Below are 17,418 nucleotides of genomic sequence, written 5' to 3'. Positions count from 1 at the left end.
ATATTGTTGCACTAAAATTCAGTGTGTCAATAAGACGCAAATTGAAATCATTTCGTCGCGTTGTGCACAAAGTAACTATTTAGTGATTTGTGTGTCGCTGCAGTCGTGTTGTATTTTATCAACCAAAAGTGGTCGATAACTATTCCTCCAAGATCCACTGATACCTGCCAAATATATTGTTTTTAATTAATGTTTAAATTAAATAATAATTTATTAATTTATATGTTTCATTAGAAGGTTTATTTAATGTTTATGTTTATAAATTATAAGAGTAGAGGTCACATTTGTCTTTAGGAAGGAAATCGGAAACCCCAGACGGCTATACAAATAGATACTTATTAGGAATACTAGCTGCGCCCCGCGATTTCACCTTCGTGGCTTCGCTCCTGTTGGTCTTAGCGTGATGATATTATATAGCTATAGCCTTCCTCGATAAATGGGCTATCTAACACCGAAATAATTTTTCAAATCAGACCAGTAATTGTTGAGATTTATTATGTAGTTAAGTAACTACATAATATGTAAGTAAAATTAAATTGTAATATTGAAATGATTTTAAAAGAACAACTATCGAGTTTCTCGCCGGTTCTTCTCCATAGATCTACACAGACATTGGGTGTAGTAAAGTTTTTACCTGCTCAAAGTTCAAATGCGTGGCATTATAGGCTTTAAACTTGGTATAACCATAATCTTGAGAGCGGAACGCTGACCAGCTAGCAGCCGAATCTGAGGAAATAAAAACATAAATCATTATAATTTTGATAGAGCTGTGTGTGTTTCTTAAGCAATCGACAAAATCAAACGGCTGTACAATAACTGTAAGATGACTACCTACTACTTTTTATACGACTACTAGCTTTCCGCCCGCGGCTTCGCCCGCTTTGATTAAAACCTAATAAATTATATACAAAAAAAAAACCGCATCAAAATCCGTTGCGTTATTTTAAAGATTTAAGCATACATAGGGACAGAGAAAGCGACTTTGTTTTATATGTACTATGCAGTGATTAACTTTTTATTAATTGTCCCATGTCCCTTTTATTAGTCAATTATATTTCTTTCGAACATTAAAAATTATTATTTATCTAAAAATAGGTTCCAACTGAATTCTAATTAATATAAATATAATATAAATAATTCAATTTTAACTAAAAAGACTTACGTTTGAAGTGGTCTCTCCCTTCCTGGCAGCCCGCAGAGCCCGTGACTAAATGCACAGGAGCACTGTGGCCAAAATATATTTTAAATATTTATAAAACTAAATTCATATAATAAAGAAAGTCATAGTAGATAATATTAATAGTTAAAATCGGCTGAACTGATTTCAATAATTTGGATCGTTGTCGACTCTGCTAGGATTTGGATAATTACTGTATTTTCATTACTCTGTGATAATTACAGATTAAATAAACAAAAAAAAAGTAAGTGAGCAGAGCCGGGACAAACAGACGGACAACAATCATGTATTTGAATAATTTAAATTAAATTAAATAAGTTTATTATGAGGCCGGAGATTTCTTTTAATCTTACCATACAAGGAGGAAAAATTGTTATTCAAAGTAATTCTTTAATATAGTATTGGTTAAATACCTGAATGTTCGAAAGCTTTGACAATTAATGAGTAAAATATAAATGAAATATGTACTTTGTTGGTACCTACAGTTGTTTTGAAACAATTTTGTACTAGCTTTTGGTTGAAAGAGCAACTTGAATCTTTTGATTCTGTATCTACTTTTTATATAGTTCAATAGATAGTATAATTTTTTTTCATCGAGAGAATGGTAGGTATAAGATACGTATTAACATTATACTAGCTTTTCGCCCGCGGCTTTGCTCGCCTTTTTTTAAACTTATTACACACATGTAGTGAAGATTTTGATACTTTTGTTTCATGCTTCAGAAAATATTTAAACATTCTAGTTTACAATTTTGTTACTTTGCATAAGAGAGAGGAAATTTAAAGAAAACGCATTATTTATCAATTAAATTATATTTTATTTATCTACCAAATTTACATGTACACTTATAAATAAAATCACATAAATTGCATTTATCACTAATCTTTGGATAATTCCGAATTTAAAGAATTTTTGAAGTGAAACTTCTTTAGGTGCATTGAGAGTAAAATTTCCAGGTCGCGTCATGGCATTACCGTCACGTCATGGAGTAAAGCGACGATTTTGGTATCTTCGAATCTTGCCAAAGAAATTTCACTTCTAGGTACAAAAAAGAATGAAATCAGACTTTACAAATAAATTTTTTCACAAAATAAACTTAATTTATGAAAAAAAAAATCTAATATAACATAAAAAACATGAGTGTTTTTGAAATTATTTTACATGAGTTTTAAAGTTACAACTCATATGCTGCATGTTTGTCTTTGACAATCCACACGGAGTCCACAACTTGACCCTTGAGGTCCACGTCCACCTGCAAAAGAAACCTTACGTTAAACATTTTAAATTTCATTTTTGCTTGCCTATACAATGTCGATGTCAAACATATAAACTAAGAAAACTTTGAATAAATCCAAAAAATATATAAAAATTATTAAAAAATATAAAGTTATCTGTAAAAAAAACTGATACCTACATTTTATAAAAGAAAGTATTTTTTGCCAATATTTAACCATTTACCAACCTGTTCAAAATAAATGTGAGTATTGTTATACGCCTTGAACCTCGTGTAGCCGTAGTCACTCGACCTGAAGGCGGACCATTCCGCGGGATGAGCTAGGCAATACAATTATTTCAATTAATATTTAGTTATTGGAGAGTTTTAAGGAATAGGAAAAATTTGATCACGGGGCGGAATTCGAACCAGAGTCGTTAGTGATTTGGTATTATTTATTTAATAGCTAGCTTACCGCTCGCGACTTCGCCCGCTTTGTCTAAAACCTAATAAATTATATACTAAAACCTTCCTCTTGATTCACTCTATCTATTAAAAAACCACATCAAAATCCGTTGCGTAGTTTCAAAGATTTAAGCATACAAATGTACATAGGGACAGAGAAAGCAACTTTTTTTTATACTATGTAGTGATTAGTGAAGTAAAATAATACAACATAATATTGTTAATGCGAAACAAATTGTATGTGAATTTGCATTAATATTCTGAAACAGTGAAACATACAATCTAAATTGAACTTTAGTATATGATTTACTAGAGGTCCACCCCGGCTTCGCCCGTGGTACATATTTCGCAATAAAAGGTAGCCTATGTCCTTTCTCGGGTATCAAAATGTCTCCATACCAAATTTCATGCAAATTGGTTCAGTAGTTTAGGCGTGATTGAGTAACAGACAGACAGACAGAGTTACTTTCGAATTTATAATATTAGTATGGATTGGGTCTTTTTCTTTCCACGTACAAGACAGTTACGTAATTGTAACATTTTCGCTCGATTCATTTTTTATTCAAAAATTATGCCCTTTTTAAGGATTATTACATTTTTTGTAAGATTTACTTGGACTTTATGTCAAAAATAGTTTACTATCCAATTCCAAGATATTTTTTCTCTAGATCTATTATTACTTTAGTTATAAACGAAATAAGAATTGAGACTTACGAGATAGTTTCGAGCTCGAACGCGATCAAAGAGCGCACGCGACATTCAACTTTGTTACGGGTGTGTTAGCGTCTAGCACCGTAGCGGTCTAACCGGTCACTCAGTGCCAGAAATTATTTTAGAGTGCCTGGTCTTAATCAAGGTTTTATCAAAATACTCACGCTTAAACCCATCAGTGTCCTCTTGACAGCCGGCCGAACCGGTTATGATGTGCACAGGTGCCCTGCAAACAAACATACATTGAAATAATACAAATATAATTAGTATAAACAGCTAAATTAACTCTATAGAGCACGAAAATTTTGCAAGACACAAAAAATTTAACGAAAAATAAAAATTATGAAAAATCTGAAAATAAAAAATCTAGACATTTTTTTTATTTAAATATAAAAATTAAAATACTGAAGTGAATTTGTACATGCTAGTTAAAAAAAAGACGGGTTGCACTCCGGGAGTGCCGGCAAAAGTGAAAACTTGATTATTAACGTTGAGCATGTTTGATATTTTGGAATGGTATCCGTCTTACGCTTTTTCGATCAGGTCACGTGTCCTGACGCGAGTTTAAGATTTTATACCCATTACAGAAAAAGTGCTCAACGCCGCTAAAGAAGTTTTCACTTCAAAAAAATTCAATTTATACAAGCTGAAGTCATTAAATTGGTGTTTTTGTAATGTTTGAATGAAAGCTTCGTATATTTTTTCACAAAATAATAAAAAAAGCATGCGGTTTAAACTTTAAATGTCAGTTTAAATTATAACGAAAAATTGACTTTTTTCTGGTGCATGCTATAATAATATGAGTTATTGTATATAAATTATACTTACCGTAATTTGTATGTAATTTATCATAAGCAAACGCCGTATAAAATACTTTTTGTGGGAATAAAAATGCTTTTTTTATTATATTCTAACACTCAATATGATCAAACAGGGATTCTAGAACATCCGAATGTTTTTTGTTGAGTTATTTATTCACGCCAGTAATTTTTTATATGTATAAAGAAAACTATAAAAGTATAACACACTAGCGGTCCGCCCCGGTTTCGCCCGTGGTACCTACATGTTAACGTTTTTTTTCATAAGAACCATCCTCGTACTTCAAGGAATAGATTCCGCAGCGCACGCGATGACAGAATTTTTATAAAGGAATTTTTTACACCTTCGGTTACATTATTGCATTTTTGGTAAGGATCTCTAATTTTTTAAAAAATGCAATAAGTATAGCCTATGTTGCTCAGTGAAGATGCAGCTTTCTAATGAATTTTTGAAATCGGTCCAGTAGTTTATGCGTGTAAACCATACATACATACATAATTACAAACCTTTCCTCTTTATAATATTAGTATAGATTATGTTATATTAAGACTGCTGGTATAAATCTTAACTAGCTTTAAAGTGTATAATAAATATACTTATAATAAAAAATTGATATTTTTTTTCTTTTTAAAACTGCTTTGCGAGCCGAAAATCTTGAGATGAATTTGTTGCTATTCCAAGCCAAAGCGGTTAAAAGGTATCCGTTATTATCCGTATTGTCCCCGTACCATAATGTCTCAAAGCAGTACTATTTCCAGTGTGGAAAAAAGACAGCGCTATATAGGTCGTCTAGCGCCATCCCCTTCCCACACTGGAAATAAAACTGTTATAAAAAGTGAAGTCCCATGTCCCCTAGTAAAAAGGAAGAAAGGTAAAGAAAATGAACAAAACTAACCTCGGGTTAACATAAGGGTGTGTAGTGCCGTTATACACCTTCTGGTCGTAGAGCGGCCAAGTGCGCTCGTACGAGTGCTCGTGCGCCCAGATCACCACGTCCACGCCGTAGTCTTTTAGAAGTGGCTCTAGACCTGAACGACAATTATTATTTTTATTATCACGTGTTTATTAGCTTCATCTGTATGTTTGAATTTGATATTTTTGGTTTTATGGAATTGAAATACTTTATAAATATAAATTTATAAAGAATAGAAAAAAATCGATTACGAAGCGGGACTCGAACCCGCATCCTTTGAAAGGTCAAAAGGTCGTGTTCCATCGTTACAATATCATTGAAAAATATTTCGTATAGGTTGAGAATTGAGATGGTTGTTAATCATCTCAATAGATGGCACGCGGTATGTCCCTTAGACACATAAAAACTGAAAGAATAGAATAAATTCGATCGCTCTGGCGGGTCACGAGTGGCTGAGTTGGTCAGGCATTGGCGTGAAACGATGCGGGTTCGAATCCCGCCTAGTGATCGAAATTTTCTATTCTTTATAGATTTATATTCATCTGTATGTTTGCCTGTAACCGACTCGATTGGACCCGTTTTTAAACGGACAGATTAAATCACACTTTGTACGCTTATGGCTTATATAGGGCCGGTGAAAATCCAATAATCTCATGAATCTACTTTTTCAATAATAAAAACAATAAAAAATATTTATGTTTATAATTTTTTATAAAAATATTTTTGATGAAATTGATGTAGCCTATGTCATTACGACAGTTCTGATTATTACGACACCTTATATTGAATTTATTCTATTCTGTCTGACTCAAAATTGTATGCAAACGTTATTTCTATTCAATGTTAGATACACTACTAGAATTCGTTTGTATAATGACGTCACAACATAGTGCTGAATCGATCCTGTTCCAAGTTGAATACTCACTAAAAGCGCCAAACAAGGGCAGGCCCTTCCTCGTGTACTCCACACTGCAGTCTATATCGTCAGAATTGCTGCAATACATCGGCCGGTGGCCGTACAATATGATCCACGGACGTTTGGCCCTGGAACCCAAAACCTCGACTCACCAATAGTAGAAAAGATCCGGGGAATACGCCGCTCCCATTGGTTAATGATGACGCTAACGCTTCACGCGATTGGCCCTATAATACGCATGCACCCTCAAATGCAAATGAGCGAGTAGAGTAAGCGATAAATCTTCTATCCCTTTTTTAAGTGGTTAAGAAAGAGACGGTAGATCGCTGAATACTGAGTTAGAAACAATAGAAGATATAGCTATAGGATAGGTCATCAACTACTGGTAACGCTAATATTAATTGATTGCGAGATATTGCTTTTTTATACTATGTTAAGTGAAATAAAGATTCAAAGATTATTTTATGTAAAAATAATGATGTTTTGCCCATTTTGGAAGCGTGTATCTTGTCGATGATATTTTTCAAAACGTATTTTTCTACTTTTCAAGAAAGACAATAATAATGCTACCCAGAGTTATAGACTTCCGAATAGAATATGTCAAAGAAAAGAATGTGTGATAGGTAGTATAAAGGAAAAGATCTGACAATACCTTGAAATGTGCGATAGAAATAAGGAAGGTTAAGTTTTGAGATTGCCTTTAAATCCTGCCTTTCCAGACCATTTGAGGACATTACATCCTTCCTAATATTACGATATGATATTTGTGTTAGTTTGGAAGCTAGAGAGCGATATAGGTTACATTTTTTTTTTTATTGACGATAGGGAAGAGCTTGACCACAATCTCGCCTGATGTTGAGCTGAGATGTGGTCTAAGATGGTACGCGCTTCCCTAGAAGGTACCTGTTCACTCTACGCTTGAAGACCCCCATATTGTACTCGTCGGGGAACACAGATTCAGGAAGCATGTTCCAGTCCCTTGCGGTTCGGATAAAGAATGTGGAATCGAACCGCTTAGTCCGGGTACATGGAACGTCCACCATATGGCGATGCCTAGAATCTGTGCGCCTCGACGATCGATGGAAGAACATTGCGAGAAGCTAGTAGATAGATAGTAAATACTACAGGAAAACAACCTACCTTCAATTTGATATTAAGTTTTATAGCATTCAAATGCTTTACAATAGAGATTTTTTTAAAGAATATAAATAATTCGAATAACTTGAGCATAAAACCGAGGGAATAGAAGAAATTCGATTGCTCTGGCGGAATCACGGGCGGCAAGGCGACAGACGCGGGTTTGAATTCTGGCAGATATTTTTTTTTTCAAAATTTTCGACCTACCTTCATCTCCTGAATTCCAGCTTTACCTCGATTTCCTATAACATGTCCTAAACCTATTTCCAACTTACCAAACCCATAAGCCGGCAGCCCCACACGGTTGGGCAGGTAATTGTTCCAGCAATCGTCCCCACTGTTACTACAGTACATCGGTCTATGGCCGTACACTATGATCCACGGCCGTTTCGACCTGGGAACCGGTATTTTTTGATTTTAAACACTTTTTGACGGATTTAAATCGCGATTTTTTGAAATTTTTCCTTCATTGAAACTACTGCGAAATTAGAATAGTGATTTCCGATGTTACAAATTGCGTGCGGTAACATGCAGTCGATGCGAGCGAAGCCGCGGGAGGAAAGCTAAGTTCATGTTAGTGTACCGTTATTTCTATGCGACTTTTTGCTTACGACTGGGTTAAATTTGAGGTGTTTAATAGCATCAATAGCATTATAGCAGCAAGATAATAGAATATTTTATGAAAATTATAAACACTGCTATTTTAAATGTACTAAAATGGGCAAAACATCATTATCTATTGTTATTGATTATTTATTTTAAGTTATTAGCTAGCAATGACATGAATGTTATCGTAATGAGTTCTAATTAATATATAAAACAATGACTCTTAAAAAACACACTTTGTCATAAGTTATATTATATTCTTCGAATATTCATTATAAATCATATGTATACGATAAAGAAAATATGTATATTGAAAAAAAAAAATTTTTGGAAATATATTTTTTATGAAACAAAAATTTTGTCTAAGTATGTACATTCATTTATTTCAAATACAAGCTTTTTATCCGCGTTTGTTAATATGTACTAACAATTTACATAATTAAAGCTTCCTCGAAAACATTCAATTGGTGAAAACTGAATGACAATCGGTGCTGTAGTATTTGACTTTATCTCAAACAGACTAATTTCAGTATTGACTTCGCCTCTATTACTACTCAAAAGACAACGAAGGATACTATTTATTATTATTTTTAATAACAAATTGCACATTTATTTATTTTCATATAAATAATTATAGCCGAACATCATTCATACCTGATCAAATTTTAAAGAATAGAAAAAATTCAATCATGATTAGGATACCCCGGAATTCCAAAAAGACGCGGGTTCTAATGCCGATTCGTGGCCGATATTTGTTCTATCCTTTAAAATGTATCATTTAGTAGCTGTGTTCTGCGGTTTTACCCGCAGTGCTCCGTTCCTGTTGGTCTTAGCGAGATGCTGTAGCCATCCTCGATAAATGGGCTATCTAACACCGAAATAATTTTTCAAATCGGACCAGTAATTCCTGTGATTAGCGCGTTCAAACAAACAAACTCTTTTATTAGTAGATAAATCATTTTAATGCTATAAAACTAAATAAGTCATTCATACCTGTTTTCAGCTGTATTAGCCATTTCTAAGTCCCTCTGCAGCCAATCAAACTGTTCGGCGACCAACTTCAGGCCGAACTCGAGGAAATAGTAAAACTCCGTGGAAATTGATATAAAATGTACGGGGCCCAGGTCGAAACTGTAGAACAGGCTCTCGTGGCCCGGCATCGAGAAGCGGTTGCGGTAGTTGCTGAAATTACTTGAAAAAAAAAAAAAAGATGAGGGTAGTTCGAAAAATTTTGAAGTAAATTTCTTTAGGGGCGTTGAGAGTAAAATTTCAAGGTCACGTCATGGAGTAAGACAATGATTTTGGTATCTTTGAATCTTGCCCAAGAAGTTACACATGTGCTCGGCACACACACACACACACACACGCACATGTTCTTTTCTTTTTAAGTTTTGATTTTTTATGTCGGGAAACAATTTATATACAATTGGTGAATGTAAAAAATATGAATTCTATCATTATTAGAGCAATATAATAATCTGTAACTGATGTAACGTGATAATATGAGCAATAAACGATTTTTTATATATTATGTATTATTATTTAAAAACACAATGGGCAGGTTTTGTATGTATGTAAAGGTTTGTGTGTGTGAGTTTTGTAAATTTGTTCGTGTGCGTGGGAAAAGTTATTAACTGATTTAGAGAGATGTGTGTGACACACACACTAAATCATAACATATCATTAATAACTTGTGCAGTGTGTGTGAACTTTATAAGAGACTCACTAAGCCGCTTCATGGTTCCCGGGGCAGGTCATATATGGCACGGCCAACGGTTGGATCTGCCTCATGAACTGATAAGTGTGTGTGTGTGTTTGTAAGTGCGTGAGAGAGTATAATATAGTGTCTAAGAGAAGTGTGCGTATGACATAAATGACAAAAAAAAAGACGGGTTGCACTCCGGGAGTGCCAGCAGAAGTGAAAACTTGATTATTATCGTTCAGAATGTTTGATATTTTGGAATGATATCCGTCTTACGCATGGAATATAAGGGCTAAAAAAAAACAATAAAAACATCCGTCTTACGCTTTTTCGGTCAGGCCACGTGTCCTGACGCGAGTTTAAGATTTTATACCCAACGCCGCTAAAGAAGTTTTCACTTCAACAACTCACTAAGCCGCTTCATGGTTCCCAGGGCAGGTCATATATGGCACAGTGGCTGCCAACGGTTGGATCTGCCTCATGAACTCGTCCCCAACGAGCGCGTTGTCCGTGTCCATGTCGTAGGCGAAGTCACCCACGTGGAGTATCACGTCGAAGTGGTCGCGTTGGGCTTCGTCTTGCAGGTAGGATAGAGACTGGAGATTTGGAAATAAGACGGTAATAATATTATAAACGCGAAAGTTTGTAAGTATGGATGGATGTTTGTTACTCTTTCACGCAAATACAACTGAACCGATTACAATGAAATTTGGTATGTAGGTAGCTGAAGACCTAGAATGAGACAAAGGCTACAGGAATCCTAAAGGAACGGGAACTGGATATTTTTCTCTGAAAATGCGGCGGGAAATGTAGTCAGTTATAAATACATTTAAATACTTATGAACTGAGAAATTATCTCCTTTTTTTAATTCGGGTAAAAATATGACAGTCAATCAATATGGACACTACCACGGACCACGTGCGCTATTCGACGCGTTCCTAGGTGGAATATTGTAATGCCATCTGAAGGGAAATTACTTTTAATGTTGTAGATAGAAAATTTTACTCAAACCTGTCTGAATCTGTGTTTATTAATTTCTTATTTCTGTGTCTGTGTTTTGTAATTTTTTTTTTAGATTTTGTTGTTGTGTTGTGTTATTGTTTGTGGATTGCCTCTGCCTCATGTCTATGTTATTATTGTTGAAACAAAATAAAGCTACATTCAATCAATCCTACTAAAATCTGTGTAAAATTACACCCGGTAGTTCCATCACATCATCGGTTAGGGTCAAATATGACACAAACAAAGTTCATAAATCATTAAAAATTACTTACATGCGCATTTTTGTTGCCCATATCGCCATATATAGCAGCGCGTACCACCCACTTCTCTCCCTCGGGAGGAGTTTTGAATGAGAACAACTCCGACCATCCATAAGTCGACCCAGCGTGGTACTCTGAAATGAGGAAATTCAATTATGGCAAATAATATTTGAATTTTAATAAATTTTCGAAGTATGCACTTTACAACAAAAATGAAAAATACCTACACAAATTATTATTATTCATATTTTTGGCCTATTGTTCTACTTTTATTTTTAATGTTTTGTATTCATTAATGTTTTTATATAATGTAGTGAACCTAATAAAATGATTTTATTCTCTTCGTTTTTTTTTTAGTCAAATACACATGTTTTTATTAGTAAAAATCATTGCATCTAAATTCTAAAGAACAGAAGCGCGAGAACGAAATACGATAGATTTCGAATAACACATACAGCTTAGACCTATAGTCTGTCCACTATAAGAATTGCTTTTTGATAGCTCGACGGGTGATACCAGAAGTGATGTTCAAAAGATTATCGATTGTGATACCATTTCAATTATAAATTCAAAATATTATCATAAATCGAATCAGGTACGTAAATAATAATTACAACGTAAACGTACTAATAAGATATGTAATAATAAGACCACATATCTATGCATTGTATGTTAAAACTAAAATAAACTAATATTTTATTATTTATCGGTTTCTATCTTACAATTTGGTTGACTTTACGTTTAAATTATATAACATAATAGAAGAGTTTTTCTGTATCGGATATATTTTACAGAGTATTTCTATCGATTATTTTAATCTATCGACCCATCATTGAATAATTCTGTGTAGGCATCACTAAGTGGGCGGGACCTGTCCATGAAGTACGATAATTATTTGTATGACATTTTAACATAGACAATACAATTATACATAGGCGTGAAGCTGTCAAAAAGCAAATAATATAATGGACAGAGTATAAGTATTCGTATCGTCATTACGAGCATTGTGGCGAGCATAACATCATTATTACAATATAAAAAAACAAAAATGTGTGCGTGTACTTATAGTGTACACACGTAAGAAGAGAAACTTCTTTATGACCTTATTTTTCAAAAAATAATTTACTATATGCAACTTTACAGAAATACGTCGAATCACGCGTGGTAGGGATAAGAAAAAGATGGCGCGTAACGGAAAAATGTCACGCGTAACGAAAAAATGTTACACTAAATTTTTTTCCAACCCCGATAAAGAAGTTTCACTTCAAAAAGTAGTTCCTTTTACGCACGGTAGGGGCGCTTTTAATGAATATTGCAATGTTCTCGATGACAATATGAATATATTTCGCGCTAGCGCAGATCTGGTTATTTTATCAACGAGAAAAAAAAGAGAAGTTCGATTGTATATATATAACAAGAAAGTCGAAGCCCGCTTTGTAGGAAAATCAAGACAGTGTTTTATATTCAAAATTCAAAAATTCAAATTCAAATTCAAAAATTCTTTATTTGGAACATAATAACAAATTGTACATAAACTTAAATTACGATGACATCCGTAAAAGCATAAGAGCTGTGGCACGGATGCCAACGCCCACCTCCATACATAAAATAAGTTCCATCTTAATAATGTAACAAGTTTAACAATAATATGCAAATTAAGTCGGTTAAAAATAGAAAAAAAAAAGTAGTATAAAATTCTAGACAGCAGGTGTGTTTGTGAGACTGAAGATGTGTATTCGTGAGTGTATGAGTATATGAGTGTGTGAGTATGTGAGTGTGTGTGTGTGTGAGTATGTGCCAGTGTGTATGGGTTTTTCCAAGTTTTAGACTGTAAATTTAATAATTTCTTCAGTTTCTTCATACGAACGGGACAAAAGCCAATCAAGGACTATATTTTTAAGTTTAAAATTACAGAGTGGGTAGATATTTAAAACCTGATTGAGTTTATTATAGATTAAGGAACTAATAAATGGATAGTGGCGACCAGCTACCGCGGTTCTGCGACGTTCAATAGTACACACCCTGTCATATCTACGCCTGGAATTTATAAGGTTGGGGTCATAAGAAGTATCCAAGTGTTTTCTCATAACAATTTTTAGTATATATAATTGACGTACCGACGGCACTTGGCATAGGGCATACAATTCGCTAGTTGGAAAGCGGAGAGGTTTGTTGGTGATTGTCTTAAGTACAGCCCGTTGGGCTCGTTCCAAGCGAATCATCAGAGATTTAACACAACCTCCCCAGGAGGTTAGACAGTAAGAAGTAACAGACTGAATCAGTGCGTAATAGACCGTTTTTAAATAACGGAAGTCTATCACTCCTCTAAGGCATTTGAAAACATATGTTAATTTTCTGACTTTAGAACAAACGGTATCGATCTGTTGCTTCCACGACAATGTTGGATCTATTGAAACTCCCAAATATTTTAAACTAGTGGCTCTCTCCAGACGTGTACAACTACATTGAACAAAAGGGTCAGTTTTGAGACAGTCATGGGCGCAAATGGTGAATGTTAGTGGGGGCATGGACGAAATTTTGGGCGCAAAAGTTATAAATTTACTTTTCGCAATATTGAGGGTAAGAAGATTTTGTTGCAGCCAATATTGGACAAGTTTTAAGGCGTTTTCAGCAACACTACGTACCTCATTCCATGTCTGAGCATAAAGAATCAGAGTAGTATCGTCAGCATACGAAATTATTTTACAATTATTGAGAGAGAGGTCACATAAATCATTAATGTAGAGTAAAAACAGGGTAGGTCCTAAGACACTGCCTTGAGGAACGCCGAATGAAACTGAAACATACTCACTCTTGATGTTATTAATAACGACACATTGTGTACGGTCAGAAAGGTAACTGCTAAATATATCCAGAACAGAGCCTCTGATACCACAACGTTCCAATTTGGATAGAAGAATAGGAATAGAGACAGTATAGTATCAGTAGTAGTAGTAGTATCAGTATATATGTTTGGAATCATCACATTAAAATGGCATTTACTATGCATTTGGGCATATAATTTAACATGAGTGTACAGTGTACACCATGCTTAAATAAATAAATCCGGTTGGCTTAATCGTAATAAATGTGTGACATATTTTTTGCACAATGTGCGAGTTCAATCACTCGACTTTTGACCCGAAGCCGGAAATCGAACATCAGACATTTTATTCAGATAAATATAGATAGGAGCGTTTGGTGTCATTGTTACGAATAACGATTTTAGGCTTTGTAAAATTATACAATACTAGCTGCGCTCCGCGGTTACACCGGCGTGGCTCCACTCCTGTTCGTCTTAGCGTGATGATATATATAGCCTATAGCCTACCACGATGAATGGGCTATCTAACACTGAAAGAATTTTTCAAATCGGATCAGTAGTTTCTTAGATTAACGCGTTCAAACAAACAAACGCTTCAGCTTTATAATATTACTAAAAGTATAAATACTTTGAGATAATTCCCCCAATCTATGCCTATAAGCATAATCACAATCAAGCGACACACTCCTTTCTACAGTTAGTTATTTTTTCTAAAAGAGAAAACAACAAAGTAATTATTGCATATGAAATTTTATACAGAACTGTCAGAACAGAATTTATTTAAAATATTATAGTTATTGAACTTTACATGAGAAGCGATTTTGAATAATCAATATAGACTAAAGTAAGAAATTATGACGATTCGAAAAGTGCTTCTAAAATGAGATTGAATAAATAAATGTTCGAGTTTGAGAGTTTGAAATTATTTACATTTAAAACATACCATATCTAGTATCAAACTTAAGATCCTTAAGCGTGACCCTATGTATCCACATGAAGCGTTTCAGAGGTCCTCCATCAGTGAACCGAGTGCGAGTGCCAACAGCCTCCTGGTCCATGATCCCTTGACCGTACTGCACGCGCGACTCGTGCGTGTTGTTGAACGTCGTCCATGTTACCACTATGTCGTTGTTTTTTTCTGCAATTTTCAAACGGAAGATAAGACCTTGAAATTTTTCGCTCAATGCGAAAAAAGAAGTTTTACTTCAAAATTGTTAAATAATTAAGACAGGAATAATTGCTTGTGTGGTTAATAGTTGATTCCAAAGCTTTTAAATAATGCAGAAATAATCCTTAAATAAATATAGAATATAAAATATAAATATAGAATATAATAGAATTATCCTAACATCTTGACCGCCTCCTTGGTACAGTGGTTGACGCGTGAGCGTAGCACCGAGTGGTCCTGGGTTCGATTCCCGGTGGAGACGAAGAAAAAAAAATGTCACGGTCTGGCAGGACACAGAAGGCTGATCACCTACTTGTCCCTAAAAGAAAGTCGATCAGTGAAACAGATGTATTCATCTGCCCCTTACCCCACTAGGGGACATAGGGACTTCACTTTTATCCTAACATCTTGTAACAAACATGAGATATGTACTACTATTTGCCTACTATTTTCTATAATGTAAAACTAAACAAGAATAAAGTCATTAAGAACATAGAACAAGAATATCTATTTGTATAATTAATATTACATTTAAAAACTAGTATAATTTATTATTTAGGACATAAACAGAGATAAATAATGACAAACAGTTAATCTGCTCACACCCTCGCTCCAGCCATTATCTATAATTCAAATTGTTTAAACTAATTGATAAGGTTGCTCATTTGTGAGTAGTCACTTGTATGTTGTTATTAATCAAAGTGTTTATTGAGTTTAAATGTAAGATACTTAATATAAAACTATGAATACAGAGATTAAAATGTTTTAAATCACAAGCATATATTACAGACTAACTGCCCTATGAGGTTTCACCCGCATGGCTCCGCATAATGATATAGGCCTTTCTCGATAAATGGGCTATCTAACACCAAAATAATTTTTCAAATCGGACCAATAGTTCCTGAGATTAGCGCGTTCAAACAAACAAACTCTTCAGCTTTATAATATTAGTATAGATTACAATTTCCTTCAGAATTTTTGCATAGGTGAAGTTATGCGCCATTGTTATAAAAATGTAGTAATAATTTAGTTTAGCAGCCTGTCACACAAATAATTTGTAGAATTCCCTTATCTTCATTTCCAATACCTTTTGTTAATTAATATTTAACTTGATAAATAGTTTTAACACATATAGCACACAATTAAAGAATATATACTTTGATATTTCTGGTTATTGCTCAATATCTATAATACCTATATGGAATACTAGCTGTGCTCTGCAGTTTTACCCGCTCCTGTTGGTCTTAGCGAAATGATATATAGCCTATATAGCCTTCCTCGATAAATGAGCTATTTAACACTGAAAGAATTTTTCAAATCGGACCAGTAGTTCCCGAGATTAGCGCGTTCAAACAAACATACTCTTCAGCTTTATTATATTAGTATAGATTTATTTATTTTTGTTTTCATATAATTGACAAAATTTGAGATGTTGAGATGTTTACATAAATTCTAATTTCAAAATATTAACTTTTTTTTTAAATTATTAACACGCAAAACTAGGTACTTAATTCGTAATATGAAAAATATTTCCTATTCTCTTGAATGGAAATTTATCTCGTTAAATAATAGGGCGTGCAATTAGAATACATACTTAGAAAAGTATGATTTATCAAACAAAGAATTATCGGAAATCAATTAACTTGAATCACTTACCACCAAAGGCAATGTGAACTTGTTCTGGCTGGCAATAAGCGCAATTATAGCCAGGATTTACACGACTTTCCTCCGATGCCGATGTTACGGACACAAATAATATTATGAAAAACACCTTCATTGTTTACTGAAAGCACATAAATACAACCGCAATACTAGGCTATCGCATATTAACTCAATAGGAAACTATAATTTGAAGTTTAATATTACAACAAGTACGTCTTTGTACTATCTATTATTGTTTGAAAATGTAAACAATTTAAATTTTATGATTTAGCGCAATTTGAATAGCTGACCGATGACGTTCGTTGACACTTGACATCTTGACCACCAGCTGACATTAGGACTGTTGATAAAATATCGATATATCGAAATATCGATATTATTATTTCGAAATATCGATATTTATTACTAATATTTTTTTGGACGATATATCGATAGTTCGATATTGAAATATCGATATATTTTTTCCGTAATTTTTCTACAAAATCATCGTAAACTTAATCGACCGTAATGATTTTAAATACCTCTTTATATGTTCTGTGGTCACCAGCGTGCAGCGGCGCGGCCGCGGCGATATGGTCACGCGCACCCTAGTGCCATGTTATTTAGATTTATATGGATTTTAGTAACAAGACCGCCTTTTTGTGGGTACCTGTACCTACTTACGTTACTACTACTAATTTCAACGGCTGGCATGCATATACCCAAAATATATATTAGAAGATTGTCTAATCTAAAAATGAACGCCCCTCCACTGTGTTTACGCTCACATTCAAAGTACGTGTATAGACGCAATACACACAAATTGGTCTGCCTCATTGGTCGTTCAGTCCTCCAGTCCAAT

The 17,418-nt window shown here is 34.1% G+C and overlaps 1 protein-coding gene across 3 annotated transcripts; it reads right to left on the bottom strand.

Annotated features, from left to right (window-relative positions):
• LOC149486874 (acid phosphatase type 7) lies at positions 1–16,879 on the bottom strand. Of its 3 annotated transcripts, none has more exons than XM_089697026.1 (10): positions 16,572–16,879; positions 14,691–14,885; positions 10,936–11,057; positions 10,072–10,256; positions 8,952–9,149; positions 7,628–7,746; positions 5,282–5,414; positions 1,163–1,224; positions 635–726; positions 1–164 (listed from the first exon to the last, which is right to left on the bottom strand). In XM_089697026.1, the coding sequence occupies exons 1-10, from the start codon at positions 16,690–16,692 to the stop codon at positions 48–50; spliced, it is 1,344 nt and encodes a 447-aa protein (XP_089553152.1). In that variant the 5' UTR covers positions 16,693–16,879; the 3' UTR covers positions 1–47. The 3 variants fall into 3 exon arrangements, with proteins under 3 accessions (XP_089553152.1, XP_089553151.1, XP_089553153.1); XM_089697025.1 differs by lacking the exon at positions 7,628–7,746 and adding an exon at positions 6,225–6,343 and having other exon boundaries at positions 4–164; XM_089697027.1 differs by lacking the exons at positions 1–164; positions 635–726; positions 1,163–1,224; positions 7,628–7,746 and adding exons at positions 2,318–2,430; positions 2,641–2,732; positions 3,732–3,793; positions 6,225–6,343.
• Positions 16,880–17,418: the final 539 nt, after the last annotated feature.

This window comes from Colias philodice, chromosome 7 (assembly GCF_061535455.1).
Source record: "Colias philodice isolate Cphi_HAF_F1 chromosome 7, ilColPhil1 Martin Lab GWU primary, whole genome shotgun sequence".
NCBI lineage: Eukaryota > Metazoa > Arthropoda > Insecta > Lepidoptera > Pieridae > Colias > Colias philodice.
Note: the sequence above shows the minus strand (reverse complement) of the source record. Positions and strands in the feature narration are given on the sequence as shown.